The following is a 20,231-nucleotide window of genomic DNA, read 5'->3' as shown; positions in this document are numbered from 1 at the left end:
TCCTGCTAATAAAGTCATATTTTAATATAAAATATTCATACAGCATACTCTACACCTCATTCTCTCTGCTAGCTGAATACTGTTACTGACTATTCAAACAGAAAAACTTCAACCACTTTGCTCTTCAATGTTTTGGAGGGACAATATGGTTTCCAGCAGCTACTTTGATCACAGTAGTGGGGGGAAAGGAAAGAGGGAAAGACAGGGGGTAAATGTTCCAAAACTCTATATTAGGTTACGAAGTCGGCTGAAAGAGGGGAAGTTTTTCAGAATGTAAGGACTGATCCCACTCAGTGGAACACGAAACACTGCACTCATTAGTGTTTCCATTAGAAAGTTCTCCTTCCTACACTGCAAGTCACCCTTGTGCTCTCTTCCTGCCCAGTACGAAACCTTTTTCCCTCTAGAAACAAAACTTAGTCATTGCTCCCCTCTGTTGTCTTCTGCTCTTTCGGTTAGAGTTAAATAATAATTAATGTTGCTATAAAGATGAGTTAAAAACCCCAAATGCAGCCTTGGAGCCCGCTCATCAGGGTGTCATGTTTCAGGAAGCTGATTAATGTCCGTCAGTTTTGTGTCATTCAGGATTGCACGGATCCTCTCCAGGGAATCTGCCTGCCGGATCCGCTCCAGCTGCACCTACAGAAAACCAACACATGCAATGAGCTAGTAAGACGTGCTGGTGCAAGACCATAGACCCATAACCAGAACTGAGCCAACAGGCAATGTTAGCAACCCCTAGTACCTGTGCAAGCAGAAGAGATATCAAATTATCATTGGCTGAAAAATGCAAGGTGTGAAGGAGCACAAGCTTAATTTAGAAATGAGAACGGGGGAAGGAAGACATAAGGCAGTTGTGTTTTCAGAATAAAAAGCCACTTTCTGCGGGGCTCAAGCAAGCCTTCACTGTCACTCTATGTGACAAACCAAAATCCTCATTCGATGGTAATTTCTCATGTTACGCAGCGGATCTTGTACTACGCACGGTGGAGATGGCACGAACCACTGTTTAAACTGAAAGCACTAACTGCTGAGAAACTAAGGTGTAAGAACTGCTTAGGGGCAGAAAGAAAACACAAAATAGAGAGCTATACCACTCTTACTGAGCTCAGTACTGAAGGCCTACTAAACTACCTGCAAGTTTTGGAAGAGTCTGCCACACATCTTTCAAGTGGTGTATATGTTTTTGCTTTAAGAACTGCATAAACCAGCACATGCAGTACTTTAAAAAAAAAGAAAAACAAAAAAAACCCCCAAAACCACAAACTGGATTATGACAAACAAGAAGCAACTTCACTAGCCAGGACAATTCAATAGTCTCCTTTGTTCTACCTACTCCTCCAGAAACAGCCAGAACAAAAGAGGACAGCTCCCTATTATCCATCCAGCTAAACTCTGTCTAGTAAACAATCTCCTATATTCCTGTTTTAGTTTTCCAAATACACCTGAATGCTTGACTCAAAAAAATTTGTATTTTTAATTCTGCTGAATTTCACCGAGCCGACTGGCCAAGAACTCAAAGGAGACAGTGTTGAAATTCAGTACCTCCTTTGTGAGCAAGATTTCTAGTAAGCTGGAATGTGAGGGGGGTGCAAATTCTAAAAACACGGACACCAAAGGTGAGACCAATCTAGCCTGGCTCCCTGAGGGGACAGTTAGTTCCCCTGCAAACACAAAAACTGCAGGTCCCTTCGCCTCTCTACAGTTAACAGAAAGAGAGATCAGCCTGACAAACTGGAATTAGCCTTGATGAACACTCCTGCCAAAACTCCTTCCTTCAGCCACCTCTCAGTATCTCATTGCCAACCACAGGTTCCACTTTTTGAAGGAAATACAAGGATAGCAACAGTGACAATAGCAAGGATAAGACTTTTAGATAGTATAAATAGAAAGCAGTAAATATAACATGATATGAATATATGAAATGGTTCTTCAAGCAGTACAAATTTCTTACTTTGTCCTCAAATATTTGCACCCTAATGATTTGCTATGAAAAGTAACATACTGGAAAAACACCAGGAGATGGACAATAAAATGCTAGGGTCTAAAGGTGCCATCATTTATGCCTCTCTACAGTTCCTTTTAGTGCAATAGTTGTGTATCTTTGCTGCTGAGAATTGGTTGGAATCAAGTAATCAGAATAAAATCCCCAATAGGCTTTAAATACTAATATACTAGGAACACTTGATCAGTTTATTATACTAATAACTTTTAAAATAGTTCATAAATACCAACATAAGAAAATTTACAACTGCTCTGGAGAAGTAAAGAAGCAAAAGTAGCAACTTACAAATTGACTGTACTTCCCTTACCTGAAGCGTCTGAGAAAGCTTTACAAAATCTCTCTGCACTTGCTCACTGACATCTAATTCAGTCTGCAACCGCTGTGCTTTATTCTTCTCTTCAAACACCAGCTGTTCAAGGTTTGCCTGAAGAGAAAGAGATTCTTTATGCTATGCTTAAACTGAATAAAAAAGGAGAAGTTTGTATAAACTGATTAAAGCATGATACTAGAGCAAAGAAGCATGGTTATACTGAGAGTCCTGGCAAGAAATTAAACCAATCACTCTTTCTACACCCCAATTTTCTTAATTGCAAAACTGGGGGCTAATACCCAGACAAACATCCCTATTAGATTGGTTAAAGCATGGCATGAAAAAGCCTCATGACTTTTAACAGCACTATGTCCAAGGATCTCAAAATAAAAAAGCAGATTTCTGAGTTTTAATGGAACACGACCATAGATGAAGGGCAGTAATCTGCTGGTGAAAAGATCTTGCTGTCTAGAGTTTTAGTCAAAAAAGTCGGGGGGGGGGGGGGGGGGGGGGCGGGCTCAAGAGGGAGAAAACAGATCACAATTAATACATCTGACTGCCAAAGTAGGGCTCCTTCCTACAGCAACAACAAAATGATATTTATTGAAAAGTATCAAAGCACTGAAACCAAGGTTTGGTTAGTCAGGAAGCCTTCTATATGCAGAAATGTTACTGAAGCCTAACTTTGGAAGACAACCCAAAAGAGATACTCAAGTCAGCAAGAACTCAAATCTACTGCTTTACAAATCCAAGTGCAAAGTGATTGGGATGATGATTTAAACAGCATCCAACAGACACTATTTCACTGCCAGAATCTTATCAACATTCAAAAGCTTCCTTTTTCATTCTCATGTAGTGATACATCTTCTGACCACAGTTTGATCATCAGAGAAAATGCATATATACTTCATACCCAGACATCATAGCTACCTTTGCTGCTGTCTCCTTCTTCAACTGTTCTTCTAGAGTGTTTTTTGTTTCCTGCAGACTCTCCAGCTGCTGCAGGTTTTCCTGCGAAGAACTTTCCAACTATATTGTAATAATAATAAAAAAAGTATTAACTAAAATTCCTAACATTTCAATTTCTCACAGTCCTGCCATACAGGAAGTATAGCCCAAGTGTCTTTCCCAGGACTCAAATACACCTCAATAATCTCTCCTAGGGACACAGAAAACACCTCAATAACACCTCTTTCTCTCCATTTATTTATTTTTGGAGCTGGAGAGAAATGGCCAAACCTGACATTTAGGTTATTATTAGGTAGCCTAATATTAGTTAGGAATTAGTTAACCCAATATTTAGGTTACAGTTTAATAAACAGACAAAACACCTTTTAAGGAACAGAACTATCAACATGTCCCAGTCCTACACTGGCATCAATACAGCTATTCTGTCCTTCAAAGTTCCAGGCATGACCTTCTCTGTTCCCTTTGAAACAGTCACAGAAGCCACACAGGTGCAGTTACAACACAGGTACATTCTTAGTTAATACCGAGAGTTGCAATAGACTGAGAGCGCCCAGTACAGTGTCAGTGCCTTCAGTAAGAAAATATGTGCAAATGCATTGACTGCTGTTCCTTCTTGCAGAAACGAAAGGTTATCTGTGCAAATAAGCCAGCACTCCAGCATCCCATGAGCATGTTGAGATGAAGGAACAATAATGTTATGTGTTTCAGAATTCTCTCCTTAGTTCAGCTCTATTTCCCTCCCAATACTGGGCATGCTAAACATCGTACAAAAATATATCTGAAGTGTTACTGACACCTCAAAGGCAGATGGAAAAAAAGTTAATTTTCTCTGAGGCTGATGTCAAAGTAAGCAACACGGTGTCACTGAGAGAACTAGCAGAAAAAAAAAAAATCCTATTCTCTTTGTTTAAAAACAAAAACTCCACAGTGAAAGGGCTCCTTACCTGTTCCTTTTCCACTTTTATTCTTTCCAGTTCAGCTTTTAAACTGGAAATGGAAGCTGAAAACCAAGAATATTAAAGCTTAAATGCAAGAAAAACACAGGAAACTGGACATATCCTGTTTACTTCTGTTAATATTTAAAGGAGAATTAAGCACGTGATACATCAAAGGTACCTCTCAAAGGTAAACAAATAATTGTACTTTTGTTTTCAGCTGCACAGCTTTGTTGTATCTGCTATCAAAAATGGACAGTATTTAAAATTCAGATAAGTCTACTTATCACAAAATCAAGTCTTCACTTATGTTACTAATTTCTAATATTCCTATTTTGAGACTGTTTTACCCCTGCTCACCTATTTCCTCTTTGCAATTCTCTATTTCCAGCTGCAGAGTTTCTTCTATATTTTCTTTCAAATATTGTTCAGCTTGAATCTGTTCTTTTAAGAATAAAATCTCTGCCTTAAGTTTCTCCTCAAGGTGATCTGCTGCTGTCCGCACACTAATTATGTCTTCACGATATTTTAAAATCAGCTCACGGAGCTCCTGAATCAATGATTAGCAAAGATTTTGTATTATGATCTTCAGATACACACAGTACTATGTTTATCAGCATACAAGCCAAAGACAAAGTTATACTACCCCAAGGTTTGTCCCACCATACCAGATCTTGCATCCAGCAAGGCATTAAACCAAATCACAAGCAGTCTGCTTGGCCATAGTAAATGAATAATGTGTAAAGATTCATGTCTCCACAGGCTTATGACCCTCTCCCCCTGCCCTTCACCCCCCACGATCTTTTAAGCTTGACATGCTTGAGCATAAGGGAGTGGCCATTAAAAGGATGACAAGGCTTATCATTATTCAAGGCTCAGGATTATTACTGGTCTTAATGCCTGGACAGAAATTAAAATGACTGACTAAGCTTTATTTATTGAATCAATACCTACATTGGAGCCACGGTGACTGAACACTTGTGTGCCCAGTTGCAAAATACAGCTTAAACTAGCTGAACTGGGATAAATCCACACTCTACTGACAATAGAGCAGTTGTCAGGCCATAGTTAACTCATTTTACTATTATCTATCCATACCCTGAAGCATGCCCATGGCACAGGGGGATCAGACTGCTGATTTTGTACATCAGACTTACAGGGTTAAAATCCAGATTATTGTGCACTGTGCTATTTGAGTCAGCTTTTTGATAAGAAGATTCTTCCAGCAAGATCTAGTCACACACATTATTTGTGTTAATGATTTAAAAATGTTTTACCTCTGCTGCTTCTGGTAGAATGAAATCTTCGGCTTGCTGTAAAGACACATGCAAGCTATGTTTTCCTTGAAGACTTTCATTATCTTTTTGCAGTCTCACCAACTCTTCTGAAACCTGCTCCCTTGACTGTGTCAGGACAGCCTCCAATGTAAAGAAAAGCATAAATTCTCACTCAGGGTCATGCTCAGATCTCTTCATGCCCCATTTACTATCATTGCTTTCAAAGGTCTGGTGAATTGATAGTCTTCGTAAAGAAGGGAAACAAAATGTTTGTGTGGATCAACACAATCAGTTCTCTCCTGCCTGGCGTAAGCACCAGAAATAAAGGCAAGATCAATCTTAACTGCACAGGCAGATAGGAGGAAGCAAGTGATAAATACAGCACTGTTAAGTCCCCCAGTTTTCTTCTGTATTTATCCATTAGCTAGCTGTGCTGATGGAGGGGGGTCGGGAAATCACATGTAGTTTCGAGAACTGGTAGTGATGTTTATTAAAATCACCTAACTACTCAGCTGTAAGATCAGGTTATTCAAAAACCTTGAACATTCATCCTGAAACTTTCAATGGTAGGCATCTGCCTCCCACTGTCTTTTGAGGAAAACATCAAAACAGCTGATCCCTTACGAAGAAAAAGGATTAAGAAAACATAGCTTTGCTTGCATTAGAAAAGAAAAAAAAATCCAGTGAACTTTTCCGAGAGGAATGATTGCTTTGGTATAGGGAAACAGGGACTTGAACTCTGAAAGAGGCTGCCCTTTTTATTATAGGTGGACAGCATGAAAAGCATATTCAGATCAATACATTTTCTGAATCTCCTGCATCTCCATTAGACATGCTCTCATGCAGAACATCAAACAGAACATTTCTGCAAGCAATGTCCTGATGTCCTACAGACAATCCCAGACCCTAGAAATGCAATACTGGGATTTATGAGAATGAATGCTCTTAGTCCCCACAATGCTGTGCAAGGAAGGAAAAAAAGAAGAAACTTGATTCTAACATAGAAGGGAATGAATTGCTCTAAGGAAGTTAGACTTTGTTCTGCCCTAGAAAATGAGGTCCTATTCCTGTTCTCTGGCTTAATTCCTAAAAGATGCTCAAAATAGTTTTTAAAAAAAAAAAAAGTAAGTTCCCATACATATCTCTTCCTGGGTGTTAGGACTGATATTTTAAGTCTGACCTGTAAAAACATTGAGCGTTCATCTCTAAAACTCAAGAAAATACTCACTAGCGATGGTACTTGTGATGAATCCTAAAAAATTGTCTTGAGAAAAATCTATTCTGTCTTCAGATCTGAGGTGAAATAAAGATACTAAATGGGCATGGAACGTACATAATGAATAAGGGGGAAAAAAAGTTGACTAGTGATCTCCATATTAATCAATATGCATACACACAGAAAGTACAACAGACTGACCCTACAACCTGTTACAGGTCCAGCACTTGCCATCAGAGCTCATTTGGTCAGTAACTTTACACGTTAAGATGCACAGCTCTCTAGCCAAGCTTGGCTGGGCAGCAAGACAAAGCCTTTGACAAACACATTGAGCTCCAAAGGTTAGACAAGCAGTGCTGTTCAAATGATCTCTGGGCTTAAGCTGTCTTACCATTTGCTCCTGGACACTCCTCTTTGCTTGCAAAAATGCCTGCTGCAGTTCACTGAGGAAGTTCTCCGACTTTTGACATTTAGCCATAAGCAAAGAGATCTTAAAAAAAGAAAACCCACACAAAGATATAAAGCATGAAACAGATTTTGAAGAAGAAATAACCACTGAAGTTCTCTTGCCTGTTATCATTACTAACATATACTTTGAAATTTCAAACTAATCCACTAAAGTTTATTTTGTTAATTCCTTACCCACTCAGTAAAGCAGTAATGCAGCTCAAGTCAGTAAGAAGAGATGCTGTGCTTCTATACCAATACCATAGTTATATTCTGTTTACCACACTCTAAACAACAAATAAACAGTTAATTCTAATCAAACTTGAATGTAAGCCAGTTCAGAGAAACTGAAGGGAAATTGCAGAACTACTACCTAAGGTCTCAGCGTTTTCTTTAAGGTAAAGTGATTTTTTTCTACCTTTCTCTGAAAGCATAGATCTTCAAAAACTTTACAATTAAGTTATTCTACAACACCACATGCTTAACAGTTAGATTAAGCATTAATTAGGAGCACCCTGGTCCAGCCAAAAGAAAGAATGTATAAACATATTCCTGCCATCTAAGACAGACTTTGTCTAATGACTACCGTTTCTTTAGTAAGAAAAAAATACTGGGTGGGATGCAAGAGAGAACGTCTTCCAGCTCAAGTGAAGTAAATTCAATGTCTTGTACACAGCATTTACCTCATATTGTAATCTTTAACAGGCCAAAGATGATGATTTGGGTTTGTTTTTTTTTTTTTTAAAGCTATGACTACCACACATCCTATGTTATGTACACAGACTGAAAAATCTTTTTAGCAGGCTGTTGTTTTAAAGAAGTCTAGTGCATATTTTGGACCAACTACTGTTACTGCCTGCTCAGATACTCATTAACTGTATGTCATCACCACAAGTCCATTAACTGGGTGTCAAGTATTGATGAGAGCAAGTGGTATGAATAGTACCACTCTTCTACTGACAAGTGACAGTGACCAAGAACATAGGGCTACTTTTGCATGTTTGGGCAATTTCATATACAGGTCACTTCAAAATTCAAACACTACTCAAATTCCAATTATCACCTCTGTAACGGATTGCAAGATTAGAGATGAAACTTTAGGGCCAAAATTGGATAACATGATACTAGAGATATGTCAGACTTATCTAGAAACTGTGGCAGGCTCAGGTGGAGCATAACTAATCCTAGAAATTCTCATTTTTGTTGCCTCTACAGCAGGTAGTCCACCCATATCTAACAGAAGAGTTTCTATTACATACTTTTGAATAACAGTTCATGATTCATACCATCTTGATTACAAAATGCTCGTACCTGATTAGAGGAGTCCTCAGCACTTTGTTTCATGTAATCCTCCAGTTCCTGTTTATCTTTCATTGTCTTTTCCAGTTGGTCATTAGCCTGCCTCAGCATCACCTGCAGCTTTTTCACCTGTGTTGTTACAAGAAAGTAATTTAATTTTCCGTTCTTTAGGGGAGTATTTATTTCCTGGACATAAATGTAACCCACCCCATCATACCCCCCAGCCACAAAACAAAACCCCTCAAAACCCTATGCAACCCTTAAGTTCCTTCGTTGTTCTTCTGAAACACCCTGCATCACAGGTTACACCTATAAGGAAACACTGGACATCAAACTGCACTGGACTGTTGCCATGTAATGACTTCAATCACTTATTTCAAAACAGAATGTGACTCATGCCTTCCGTACCCATCTGCAAATTGTTCTTTGGTATATGGCAGGAAACAAACATCCTCCAATATTTTACAGTCATTTTATGCTGCTAGGATGAGGTCCTCCAATTTTCCCTTTGCTGTTAACAATTCTTGCAGTATCAAAGATAATAGAATGTAATGCATGAAAAGCATTTTAGAATATAAATTATGAAAGATACTGACTTCAGCATGAGCACAACACTTTTTATAGAACGGTGCCTTTACTGCATGGTCTTATAGCACCGGATAAAATGGTTCTCCAAGGTGAATCCTTAAGAAACAGGTACACATGGTCTCATGACCATCTAACAGTAACAAATCAGGTTATGTCAATAAAATGTCAGAAGTTATCCAGATTTTAAGTATGCTGACATTGTTGAATTAAAACCAGTGAGTGAAACAGCAGATGGTTCACTGTTGCAACCTTAGTAGTATGAACAACTGCAAAAGTCTTGCTCAAGCTCGAAAAGAAATCCCACCTGGTCTCTTGTCTCAGCCTCCTGAATCTGGATACCTTGCAACTGCTTCTCATAATTCGAGCACATATCACAGCGTCTACCCAGCTTGTTCCCTGCATTCTGCACCTGGAGAACACAGAGTTATCACCTGCCATAAAGGCCAAAAAATTCTTCAAGGAATGCAGGAGTGCTACACACTCTCAGGTGTGTTGTGTGATCACAAAATATTATGAATAAAAGACAGTGGCAGAATCACGTAATGGCAAGATCAAGTTGCTCTAAAAGTAAAGGATAATGTAAATCAGCTGCAGGATATCAGCTTTTCCTGGCATGAGTCCCACTTTTAGCACAAAAGCAATAAGCCATGACATGCAAAAGTTCATCAAGTCATTCAGTGTGTCCTTTTGAAATATATTACTTACCTGTATAGAAACAGACATCTCAGAGAAAAGCTTTCAACAGGCCATAGCATTTTTTCATGCAATTATTTTATATTACAAATCAAATTATAAACACAATACTAAGGTATTTGTGTTTTTTGTTTTGGGTTTGTGTCTGTGTGTGTTTGGGGTTTTGTTGGTTTTATTTTTTTTCTTTGTTTTTTGTTTGGTTGTTTTTTTTAAATCAACACAAACCAATTAAGAAGCAAGTCAGTTCATCAAGTCAGGACTTCCTTAAATCTTTTTCCTCCTGTAACCGAACTCTGAATATTTTTCAATGGCACACACTAATTTTGTTCTACAACAGGCACCAAGCTTTATTTTTAATACCCTCCTCCAGTATTACTTAGTATCAGAGACTGAATAATCAGCTAAAAGAAGAATTGGGAAAGAATAAAGTAGAAGACAGTCAGATTTAAAAAAAAAAAAAAAAAAAAAAAGAAAAAAAGAAAAAAAGAAACCACACCAAACAGGAGCAAGGTGTGTGTGTGGGGGAAGTGTTGGGGTGTGAAGCAGGGAAACAAAGAGTAAATCAGCTGCCATTTTGAAATTGTAATGGTTTTGGCCAAGGGGACAAATGGAAGTTTTATCAGAGCTCCAGCTACAAGTCAGGTTTCAGCTGAAGTCGTATTTGTATTTGCTGCTCCATGTCCCACCCACATAGAGCGGCATTCACATACCCTGCCTGCACTCCTGCCTCCAGAAACATGTGGGAAGTAGTGCATTTCTTTTCTGAATTCTAAGAAAGGGTTGGAGTAAAATGTCATCCAAATGTCAACAGGGCAAGGAACTACTCAAGAGTAAAGGATTTAACTCAGCTCTGAGATCATGGTGCCAGATATTCTCCAGATATTACAACTTAGTAGCAACACAAAAAATAACAACTGTACAATAGGTTTAGAGAGACCTCTTAAGTAATGATTTGCAGATACATTGAATTCTAACAAGTTGAGGAAATAAAATATCACCAGTTCTTCATCTCATCTGGCCTTTGCCTGGCCTATTCTCTTTCGCTGCATTCTTAAAATGCCTTTTTTTTTACCCCCATCTTGTCTTCCTTTTCACCCATTATGGATTGTTATTTCCCCCCTCCACCCTTTTTCTTCTCCCTAACGTGTTGCTCTTTGGCCTCTCTTCTTCTGAATGAGTAACCACAAGAGCCTCACAATACTGCTCTTTTCAGCAATAAACCAAATACAAGCTTTGAACTGGCATAATATAAAACTGATGAAAAACTGACAGGCAGAACACCCAGAAGCAACAATTTCCTTGGTCACCCATACTGAAACTGGCACAGTGTTAAGTCTAACCTGCTGCTTGTCGCTCTCAGAAATTGGTTTCTGATTACGCAAGTCCCCAACAATTTTCTGAAGCTTCCTTTGTGGTAGCTTTGTGTGTTATGCATATCTTGGCTGCTCATTTCTAAACTGCACTCCATGCACAATCCTCAGTAAAACTCCTTGGCGTACAAAACAGCACTGTTAGCCTTGCTCCTTTTGTTAATCTTTGCACTTTCCTAGTCACCCCTGGATGCACTATAATGTCCTTTCCTTAGCTTCCCATTTTCTCCTCTTCTTTGAGTTCTCCCATCTTTTTTCACCCCCTCACATGTTTGCAAGATCAACAGCTACCTCTGCCAGACCCTCCCTTAAGTGCAAAAATATCCTGAATTTAGTAAAGCTGACTTTCCCCACAAACAGAGTCAGCCAATACAGTTTACAGATGTGCTTTATCTACAGAAGTATTCCAAGAGAGAAAAGTGAATAGCTACATAAGATACTACGTATTTCCTTCCACGCCTGACTCCATGTAAAGCAAATTAGGAAGAGCTTTCACCTAGCACAGTCCACAATGCACAGAGGCAGTCTGTCACACAGGCAGCGGTCACAGCAGATGCATGCAGTGGGTACTCACCTCCTTCTGCAGTAGGTTCCACTCTGTTTCGCTAACCAAGCGGTAACCACTGGGAGATACATAAGCGCTTTCTACCCCTTGTGTAACACTGGAAAGAAGCGAAGCAGTCTCTTCTTGCTCTGGTGTCATTGCTTTGATTGCTTTTTCCTGATCTTTGGTTAACATGAACCCACTTGGCATTTGCAGAGACCCAAGGGAACCTGTATCAAAGTTCTCAGACACTGAATCTGCTCCAACAAGTGGTCCAAAATCTGACTCATCCAGGTTCCCAGCAGATTTTGCTTTGTTGTTGTATCCTAAAGCTTTGGACTGTAAAGATCCAGATGTCCCCAGACTGTCTGTTGACTGGGCTCTCCGTAGTCCATCTTTAAACATATCATTATCCGATTTATTGAAAGATTCTCCAGAAGAAAGAAGCAAGTCTGCATCCAACGAATGGACTGAGCCATGGGTGCTATTTACATGCACCTGGAATTGAAAGACAAGGAAGAAAAAGTTATATACTCCATTCTAAAAGCATGGTACAAGAGGAATGCTGGACGCTAATTATCAGACATGGTAAAGGCAAGTTTAAATTGGTTTTAGCAAGAACATCTGATCACTAAACTTAAGATGGCAGAGAAAAGGATAGAGAACTGAAATGTAGCAGCTAGAATTAAAAAACAAAAACAAACAAGCAAAAAAACCCCCAAACAACTCTTCTGTTAAGAGCGTGCTTTTGTAAGAATCTGTCTTCCTGCCAAACAAGCAAGGACACAGTCACCTTACATCTTCCAATATTTGAAACAAAGCGCTTCTTCCACTAAAGAGATATACTTGCAGTATCACTTCTAGAACTATAATCTACACAACAGAAGGCAAATATTCCACTTCCACAAGTAAATTCAGATGTCTTTCATAAAACAAAAAACTTTACATTAACATAAAAATAAATGGAGAATTATATACTTAAAAACTACTCTATACTGACAAGTGAATATTCTTCTATTTCTTTCTTCTGCTTTGAGTGTCTGACAAAATATTGTAAGACAAAGAAATATTTTCTTTAAAAGATTATTTGTACATAAAATAAAATGAAAAGGGAAAAGGCTGGGCTTAAACAGAAAGGCATCCTGGGGAATGCCAATACCAAAAGCCACACTGACTGCCCTGTGACGTGTATAAGCACATTAAGTCTCTTGATCTATTTTTATTTATTTGTAGCACTGAAAAGAAAGCCGTAATGCTTTATTTAAAAAGCATATGACTGCTTTCAAAATACCTTCCAATATTTTATGCACTTCTGCTTTGCCATTAGACATGTAAAGAAAATAACACTGAAAACAAGCCTCTTGAGAAAAATAATAATTTCCAAAATAGGTCCAGCAGAGACTTGCAGGTGGCTGGTACTCCAATATAGGTGTTTATAACTTATAACAATATATTATGTATTACTGGTTTTATGACTGTTGTAAATGCCTTGTTTTAAGCTTTTTTAGGCATACTATTTATATTTACTTTAATATGTATATATATGAGTTTAAGTTCATAACAAAAAGTCAAGAGAATACGGACTTATATAAAACTGCATCTTCAGACAACAACTGTTTGGTGATACAGTTAACAAATAACTTGTTTGTATTGCAAACTGCTCAACAGAGAAGAGCTCAGAAGTCAAATTATTACAAGTTATGAGACGTGACTGACAATACGATACATTACCACTTCTAAAACACATTCTGTACAGCTGAAAAAGGTCATAAATAGCAACAAAATATAAATCCATAAGCAAAAAAACAAAACCACTCTGGAAACTATACCCTTACTCAAAATGTAAAATTCTCCATCACATATAATTCCTAGAATTAAATAAATGTTGTGATTAAGGGACTAAAAGAGTATCCCAGGAACTGAGATTAAAGAACACATCAGAAGACAAAACTTTTGTTCACCATCAATAGGTCTCATTTCATATCTGGATACAGAATTGTTATTATACAACACAGTATTTGAAATAGAAGAAGTTGTATCCTTACTGTAGGATAAAGGGTAGAACTAGATCTCAGCTACATTTAGATGTTACAATTCTGAACATCCTTCTGCATTCTGAACTGTTACAAACCATTGACAATAATAAAGGGCAGACTCTAGAAGTATATACTTTTTTTCTCCTTCAAAAAGGATAAATAAAACAGGCAAAATACTGGTTGACACTGCAAACTCCCACTCTCTTGAAGCTTACATAAGCTTCTATAGCACAAAACTTAGTTTGTTTTTATTAATTTGTCCCTGTTTTGACCTACAAAACCAAAATGGAAACTGTCAGATGATCAGATAAACAAGCAAAATGCAGTGGGAAAAGATAAGTAATTGCCCATTTTGATATTGTTTCCAAGTTACAACCTGTGTGCTCATTGGACTCCTTTCTTCACAGGTGAAAAGCTTAGGCAAATTTCAAATACAATTTCAGCTTGTCCCAGTGTCTGACTATCTATAACACCCAAAAGGCTTGCTAACTAATGACATCCAGCAGCATCTGGTGCTGAGCCCCAGCTCCTGGCTTGGCTAAAAAAAAAGTTTATTTTTGGTTGCTGAACAGATGTGGCCAAAAACCTCTACTTGCACAGTTGGATGCAGCTTAATACATACAGACACACACATCATGCTATTTTGCACATGCTAAGCAACTGGCTAACTTCATAATCAGTGATCTCAGACTTGTCTAACCAGTTTAAGTTCAGTCCAGAATTCAACGAGTACGTTAGCAAAGTAGCTACAATACACTTTCTGAACGTTCAGATACATTGGTTTAATTCTGAACATTTAGGTGTGTTAGAATGTGGTTATAAATCCCAAGAGAATTTAACACCAGTTAACATCCAGAATGCAAAAGGTAAATTACAGTTTTTAACAGCACCTCTCAGGATTGTAAAGTATTGTCTTCCAGTCTTTATTAGAATTTATATATTCAAGAGCAACTCCAAAGATTTTTCATTGCTCAATAACTATAAGCTACAGAGAATAAAGGGCACTAAGTTTGCATTTGTATTTGTAATCAACACCCTGAGGAATGCATAAGTGCCCAAAGTTGCTATGAACTATCCAATTGTTTTACCTCTTCATTAGAGAGCTGGGTAAGGGTTTCCTCATGGGCTAGAGAACACGAAGCTTTCGTTTCATCATCTGAATCTTTTTGCTTCTGCTCTTTTCTCTTGCTAAGCCTTTGCTGATCATCTTCTTCCTAGAAATCGGTGGTTGACAGAGAATACATATAAGCGGGATTCAATTTTGCCATAGTAGTCGTGACATTAGCTTTCATGATAAACAAAGCTATAAAGAAGGCACTGAAAAAGATTATTTTGGTTAAAAATCCAGTATTTATCACATAAGCATTCTTCTGGTTAAAAATCTAGTGTTCGTTTCACAAGGCACCCGAACTGACTTAAACAAGAACTTACTTTTCAAGTTTAGTGGCCAATTCATGTTCTAAAATAATTTTATTCAAAGAACATATTATCTAGATCAAAATTCTTATTATAGGGATTACCAAATAAGTAACAAAAATAGCTGTTACACTGGCTATTGTATAGAGCCTGATAATATATTTGCACCACTAATGGGCCCATTAACAGCCATTATACAAGCATGAACACTAAAACAAAACGTGAAAACAAGAAGTGTCTTGATCACTCTAAACAATGGAATGTAACACGTGGAAAAATAAATCAAAGGAAGACATCATAGAACACTAAGTCTTAAAGCATGTACACCATCAATTGCATAAGCTAATTTAAAATGAAGCTCTTAATTTATGCCTGAGCCAGGTACTGTATTGGAAAAACCTAGAAAGAAGTGAAACTTGCTATCCTAACATCCTTAACCAGATGTTTTGTGTCACAGATGACTGTTTCTTCCTCCAGGATCAACTTCTGGATATTATTACCTTTTCATTTAACAATATTGGCAACATTACTTTTTAAGTTACTATATACATCAATATTAAAATATTCACACAAATGGAGAGTTTCTGTTATAACTGTTGGCTGTCAGTCAAACAGAGAATTTCTATTAAAACTGTCAGCTATCATTTTTTGAAATATTAACACAGTTAAATAACTTGTCTCCAACATGTGATTTCCATACCTGTTATACCACAGTAAATCTACAGTATTTAAAGGAAAAAAAGGAAAAAAGAAAAAAGGAAAGCAGCAAGTAACCTGATCCTTTTTTTTCAGTTCTTCAACTTGTCGGAGCTGCTCAGAGGTCAGAACAATTTCCATACGTTGCATGTCCCTCATCAGCAAACGCTGAGACTCCAAGAACTGGTCATTGGCTTTTTGCCACGTGTGTTTCAACTGGTTGTGCTGTTGCCGCTCTTGCTCTAAGAGATGGCAGACTATTCAAAAATAGAAAGACTCGTTCTCAATCAGAATTTTTGTAACCTCTTTTCCGAAGAGACACATTTTCACAAATAAAAGTAATTATTGTTCTAATCAAAAACAGTCAGGCTTTGTTCAACAACTACAATGAAACAAGACATTTCTTAATTCCCAAACTTGGCTTGTGATTAGGCATGTATTACTGACAGTTTAAGATTTCCCAATCAGAAAACTAATGCCTTAACTTCATTCATGAATTCTATACAGTTTATTTTTTTAGCGTTGGTCTCAAAAGGCTGTCTTCTATGTCCCTACTTATTTCAACAGACGGTTCCATTTTTCATTCCTCTACAGTGATTCTGTGCTGTACTGGTATGCATGTACATTTATACATCCATTCCATCACCAGGCATTCAGAATTGACATATGAATGTCAATTCATATGTCTCAGGGAGACATATGAATACATTACGGAAATAATGCTCATAATTGTATACAAATAAAGACACCAGTAAAATCACTTTAATAAGAAGGAAGCTTGCAATACTATAAGAACTTAGCAGAATTTCAATAGCATCCCTCGAGAGAATAAATGGCTCTGTTGTTTTTCTCTGTCATAAAAGAACTCCACATTCAACTCTTCTGTAAACATTTCAAGGGCTTTCACATTTAAAAGTACTGCTTCCCCTCCCCCCTCCCCCCCAATTTGTCAAAATCCAATTCAAATAAGAAGTCAGAAAAGGAGTAACAGCTATGTTGGTTTTTGCATCCTTAGTGTAAAAGAGTCAAAAGAGTTATTATTAGATAGGTACCTTCATGCAGTTCTTTCCGCAACTTCTCTGCATCTTCTTGCAGGACTGATTTTTGCGTGTTGAGAACAGCCACATACATCTCTAAGTCTGTCCTACATGACTTCTCGGCTTCCAAATAATGGTTCAGTTCTTTAACCTGAATAAAAAGAGGGAAATCCACCATCTTAGTGGAGGAACACTCTCATGCATTTCCTCTTTCTTAGAAGTTACAGTGTCACCTGTTCAGGTAACATACAGGTGCTGAAGATGAGTTTATTTCTAGAAATCACAAATACTCAAATACGAGTGTGCAAGTAGTATTTGTATTTATTTCTGAATTAATTACTCAATAGAATTCTGCTAAGTCAAACATACCGGTGTATTTATAGAGTTCCCACAGTTGGATCACAACAGCAGTGACACTGAGCACAGAGATGGTAAAGAGGCTAAGAACAGCAAACAATGAAGCAATGCTTTAATTAGCATTGATAAGCCAACAACTAAGTTCTGTGTTTGGTTTTGGGTTTCCTACTCCAAAGAGGATGAGGAAATGGTTCAAGATAGAGTAATAACAGTAGTCAGAAAACATGACTATGAGGCAAGCTTGAACTAAACCAGGGATGGTAACCCTAAGAAGAGAGAAAACTTGGGGACAGACAAGAAGAAAAACATTCAAACCCATGCAAGGCTGCTGCAAAAAGAAAGCAAAATCTGTCCATGGAGGATGGGATGAAAAGCAATTACAGTAAGAAAGACTGAAGAAGTATATTAGGATTTTTTTTTTTTTTTTAAATAGCAAAGCTAACAAAGAACTGGAACAAACATCCTGCAGAGAGTGCAGAATCTCTGGTGAGAACCTTTTAAGATAGGATTACACAAACATTTCTCAAACATGATGCATGTACAAATGGATCCCATCTTGGAGCAGGGAATGGGCTGAAAAATTTCTTTATGGCCCTATTCAGTTTTATGGTTTGCTGAGTTAGGAATCAGAAGAGTTTTTATTTTAAAGGAAACAAAAGCTTTCAGGCAATTCCTGACTGGCTCCGCAGAGCTCCTCTTCATCTTTCTCAAGACAGTACCTGAGCCACAGACACTGACTCTAGAGTTCAAGACAGCCCTTTGGCTTTAACTTGCCACTGATGGTGGGGACAGCTTCTCCAGCCCTAGGATACCAAGTCCTCTGTCTGCAAGTCTTTTAGCCATTGAAATGGAGAAATCTGGCTCCCAGAGAATAACCCTTGGGAAAGATGGAAGGGGGGGGGGGGGGGGGACACGGGACGACGACGGGGATGGACGGACACGACACCAAAAAAAACCACCAAACCAGAAGAAATGCATTGTTTCACTAATCCAGCTAAATATTTAACACCGAAAACCAAAATTACATGACTCAAGCAGATCTGAGGGATTTCATGATGACCGACAGAAAAGCCAAATGTATTGCTCATTCTGCATGTGTAGTTCTCATACCAGTCTAGTAATATAAATCATGTAAATAATACCTTGCATATTTATAGTGCAGTAGATTAAAGTACTTTAACAACTTCCTAAGTTTGTGCTTAAACATCTCCTTGCTAGATACAAAATAGCAATTCTGTCCCATTAGGCGAAAAAGGTGACTTGAAATAGGACTATCAGCAACTTCAGACTGAAGAACGAAGTGGAATCAACCACAGGTAAGAATTAAGGGCCTACGTTATTTTCTTTGGTAAGAATCACCACCTAAAGTGAGAATGCTTTAAAAGCAACACTTCAATAAATTAGAAACATGAATAAAGTGATTATTCTCATTATTCTCTTTTTTCCCAAGAGACGCGTGCTTGTGTTTTACTCATCCCATAGAACAACATGCTCAGATTTTAGAGGACTGACAGAGAAACCAACACAATTCCTGATCCTGAAACACTATCAATTTTGCTCAGGCCTTGCCTGTAAGGAAAGAGGGAGACAAGAATGACCTATGATTTTTATAACCAAATTCAGCAGAAAAGTTCTAAGAAAAGTTATAGACTACGCTTGAGAAAAGAAGGGGAAAAAAGGCCAAAAAAAAAAAAAAAAGGCATTTTGAGAGCAAGCAAGCAAGCAAGAAGACAAGAAGAGACCGTGCACATTTCCTCATCTTCCCCAAATTCAGCCGGGCATGAAAAGGAAGTATTATTTGCATCAAGAGAAAAAGCAGAACTACTTGGCAAACTATTATTCCTAGGAACATTGGAACATTTCAATCTCAAAAATTTGACCTATAAAGCAATTCACAAAGAATCTATGAAGAAGGAAACCACTCAAGCATGGACTCTCAATTGAGTAAAATTGTTAAGACTGTTGAATGAATTATACTCTTCTCCCAAATCTTAGACAGACCTCCAAGTTGGACTGAAAGGGGAAAAAAAAAAAAAAAAAAAAAAAAAAAGAGAAAGAATTCCAGCAAGTGATGTACATCTATTTAAATGAAAATAGAAGTGATCCAGAAGACAAGGAACATATTTATTTGTATGTCTTAGACATCCGAACGGTAAGTTATTTTGCAATTTCAGCCTCTTTGACTTTCAAGATAAAATATCTGTTACAGAAGACATCTTCATTTCTGTATAAAACAGTACAATAAATGCAACTATTTTACAGTGATGTAGATACCATTTACCTTTCACAGCTGGTGAGAAAGTTCAATAGGGGTTCTGACATATCTGAAGAATACAGGAATGCTGGGTAAATCACTTACGTTGGTTTCTTGGCAGCAATGGCCAGTATACCTTTCTATGAACCTGAGATTTGCTTAAAGTTCAAGATATACCAATTCTGGTGATACTGCCTCAGTTTTATGCCCAGGATTAGAAGACGAAATATAGCAGATACTGGATGGAAGTAGATTAAAAGATTTCTGCCAAATGCAAATCTTTCTGTAGCTGCAAGCCGTGACATTAATCTAAAGGCCAGGCTGTTGGAGCAGTGCAAAGCAGCTATTTTTCTACAGGTTTTTCTTTTTCATTTCTAATAGAGCTGCAGCCATGCAATTTAAGCTAAGCACAGATGACACACACGTGTAAACCAACCCTCAAAACAGAAAGACAGGAAAACATATACAGGCCAAATAAGTTATTTGAGCTACAGGAGAAAATATATATTGCGCATGAAGAGTTTCACAATGCACCTTTTTCTCTCTTACAAAATTTGACTTTACTTATCTGCATCAGACTAGCATGATGCAAGATATAAATTAGGGTACAGTTACAACTCTACCTCACCTTTGATGCTTCTAACTCTTTTATTTTTTCTTCAGCTCCTGTCAATTTCTCCTTTAGTGCTGCAATCTCTTTCTCCATAGGCATCACAACCGAACGCAGCTTCTCAGCATCTTCCTGGGCCTGAAATTAATGCAATAAATTATGAATAACACAT

General features: G+C 37.8%; 1 protein-coding gene across 1 annotated transcript in view; it reads right to left on the bottom strand.

Moving 5' to 3' along the window:
• The window catches only part of RABEP1 (rabaptin, RAB GTPase binding effector protein 1), a 49,636-nt gene continuing 29,405 nt past the window's right edge, over positions 1-20,231 (bottom strand). The window contains exons 5-18 of the mRNA XM_075518390.1: positions 20,078-20,197; positions 16,854-16,989; positions 15,880-16,058; positions 14,778-14,903; positions 11,684-12,151; positions 9,351-9,455; positions 8,471-8,587; positions 7,104-7,202; positions 5,497-5,637; positions 4,580-4,769; positions 4,229-4,284; positions 3,246-3,344; positions 2,313-2,429; positions 1-639 (exon numbers count right to left, since the gene is read on the bottom strand). Of these exons, the coding sequence (XP_075374505.1) occupies positions 538-639; positions 2,313-2,429; positions 3,246-3,344; positions 4,229-4,284; positions 4,580-4,769; positions 5,497-5,637; positions 7,104-7,202; positions 8,471-8,587; positions 9,351-9,455; positions 11,684-12,151; positions 14,778-14,903; positions 15,880-16,058; positions 16,854-16,989; positions 20,078-20,197 (2,055 nt within the window). The 3' untranslated portion in view covers positions 1-537. The remainder of the gene's footprint in view (positions 640-2,312; positions 2,430-3,245; positions 3,345-4,228; positions 4,285-4,579; positions 4,770-5,496; positions 5,638-7,103; positions 7,203-8,470; positions 8,588-9,350; positions 9,456-11,683; positions 12,152-14,777; positions 14,904-15,879; positions 16,059-16,853; positions 16,990-20,077; positions 20,198-20,231) is intronic.

Source organism: Mycteria americana, chromosome 15, assembly GCF_035582795.1.
Source record: "Mycteria americana isolate JAX WOST 10 ecotype Jacksonville Zoo and Gardens chromosome 15, USCA_MyAme_1.0, whole genome shotgun sequence".
Lineage (NCBI taxonomy): Eukaryota > Metazoa > Chordata > Aves > Ciconiiformes > Ciconiidae > Mycteria > Mycteria americana.
Note: the sequence above shows the minus strand (reverse complement) of the source record. Positions and strands in the feature narration are given on the sequence as shown.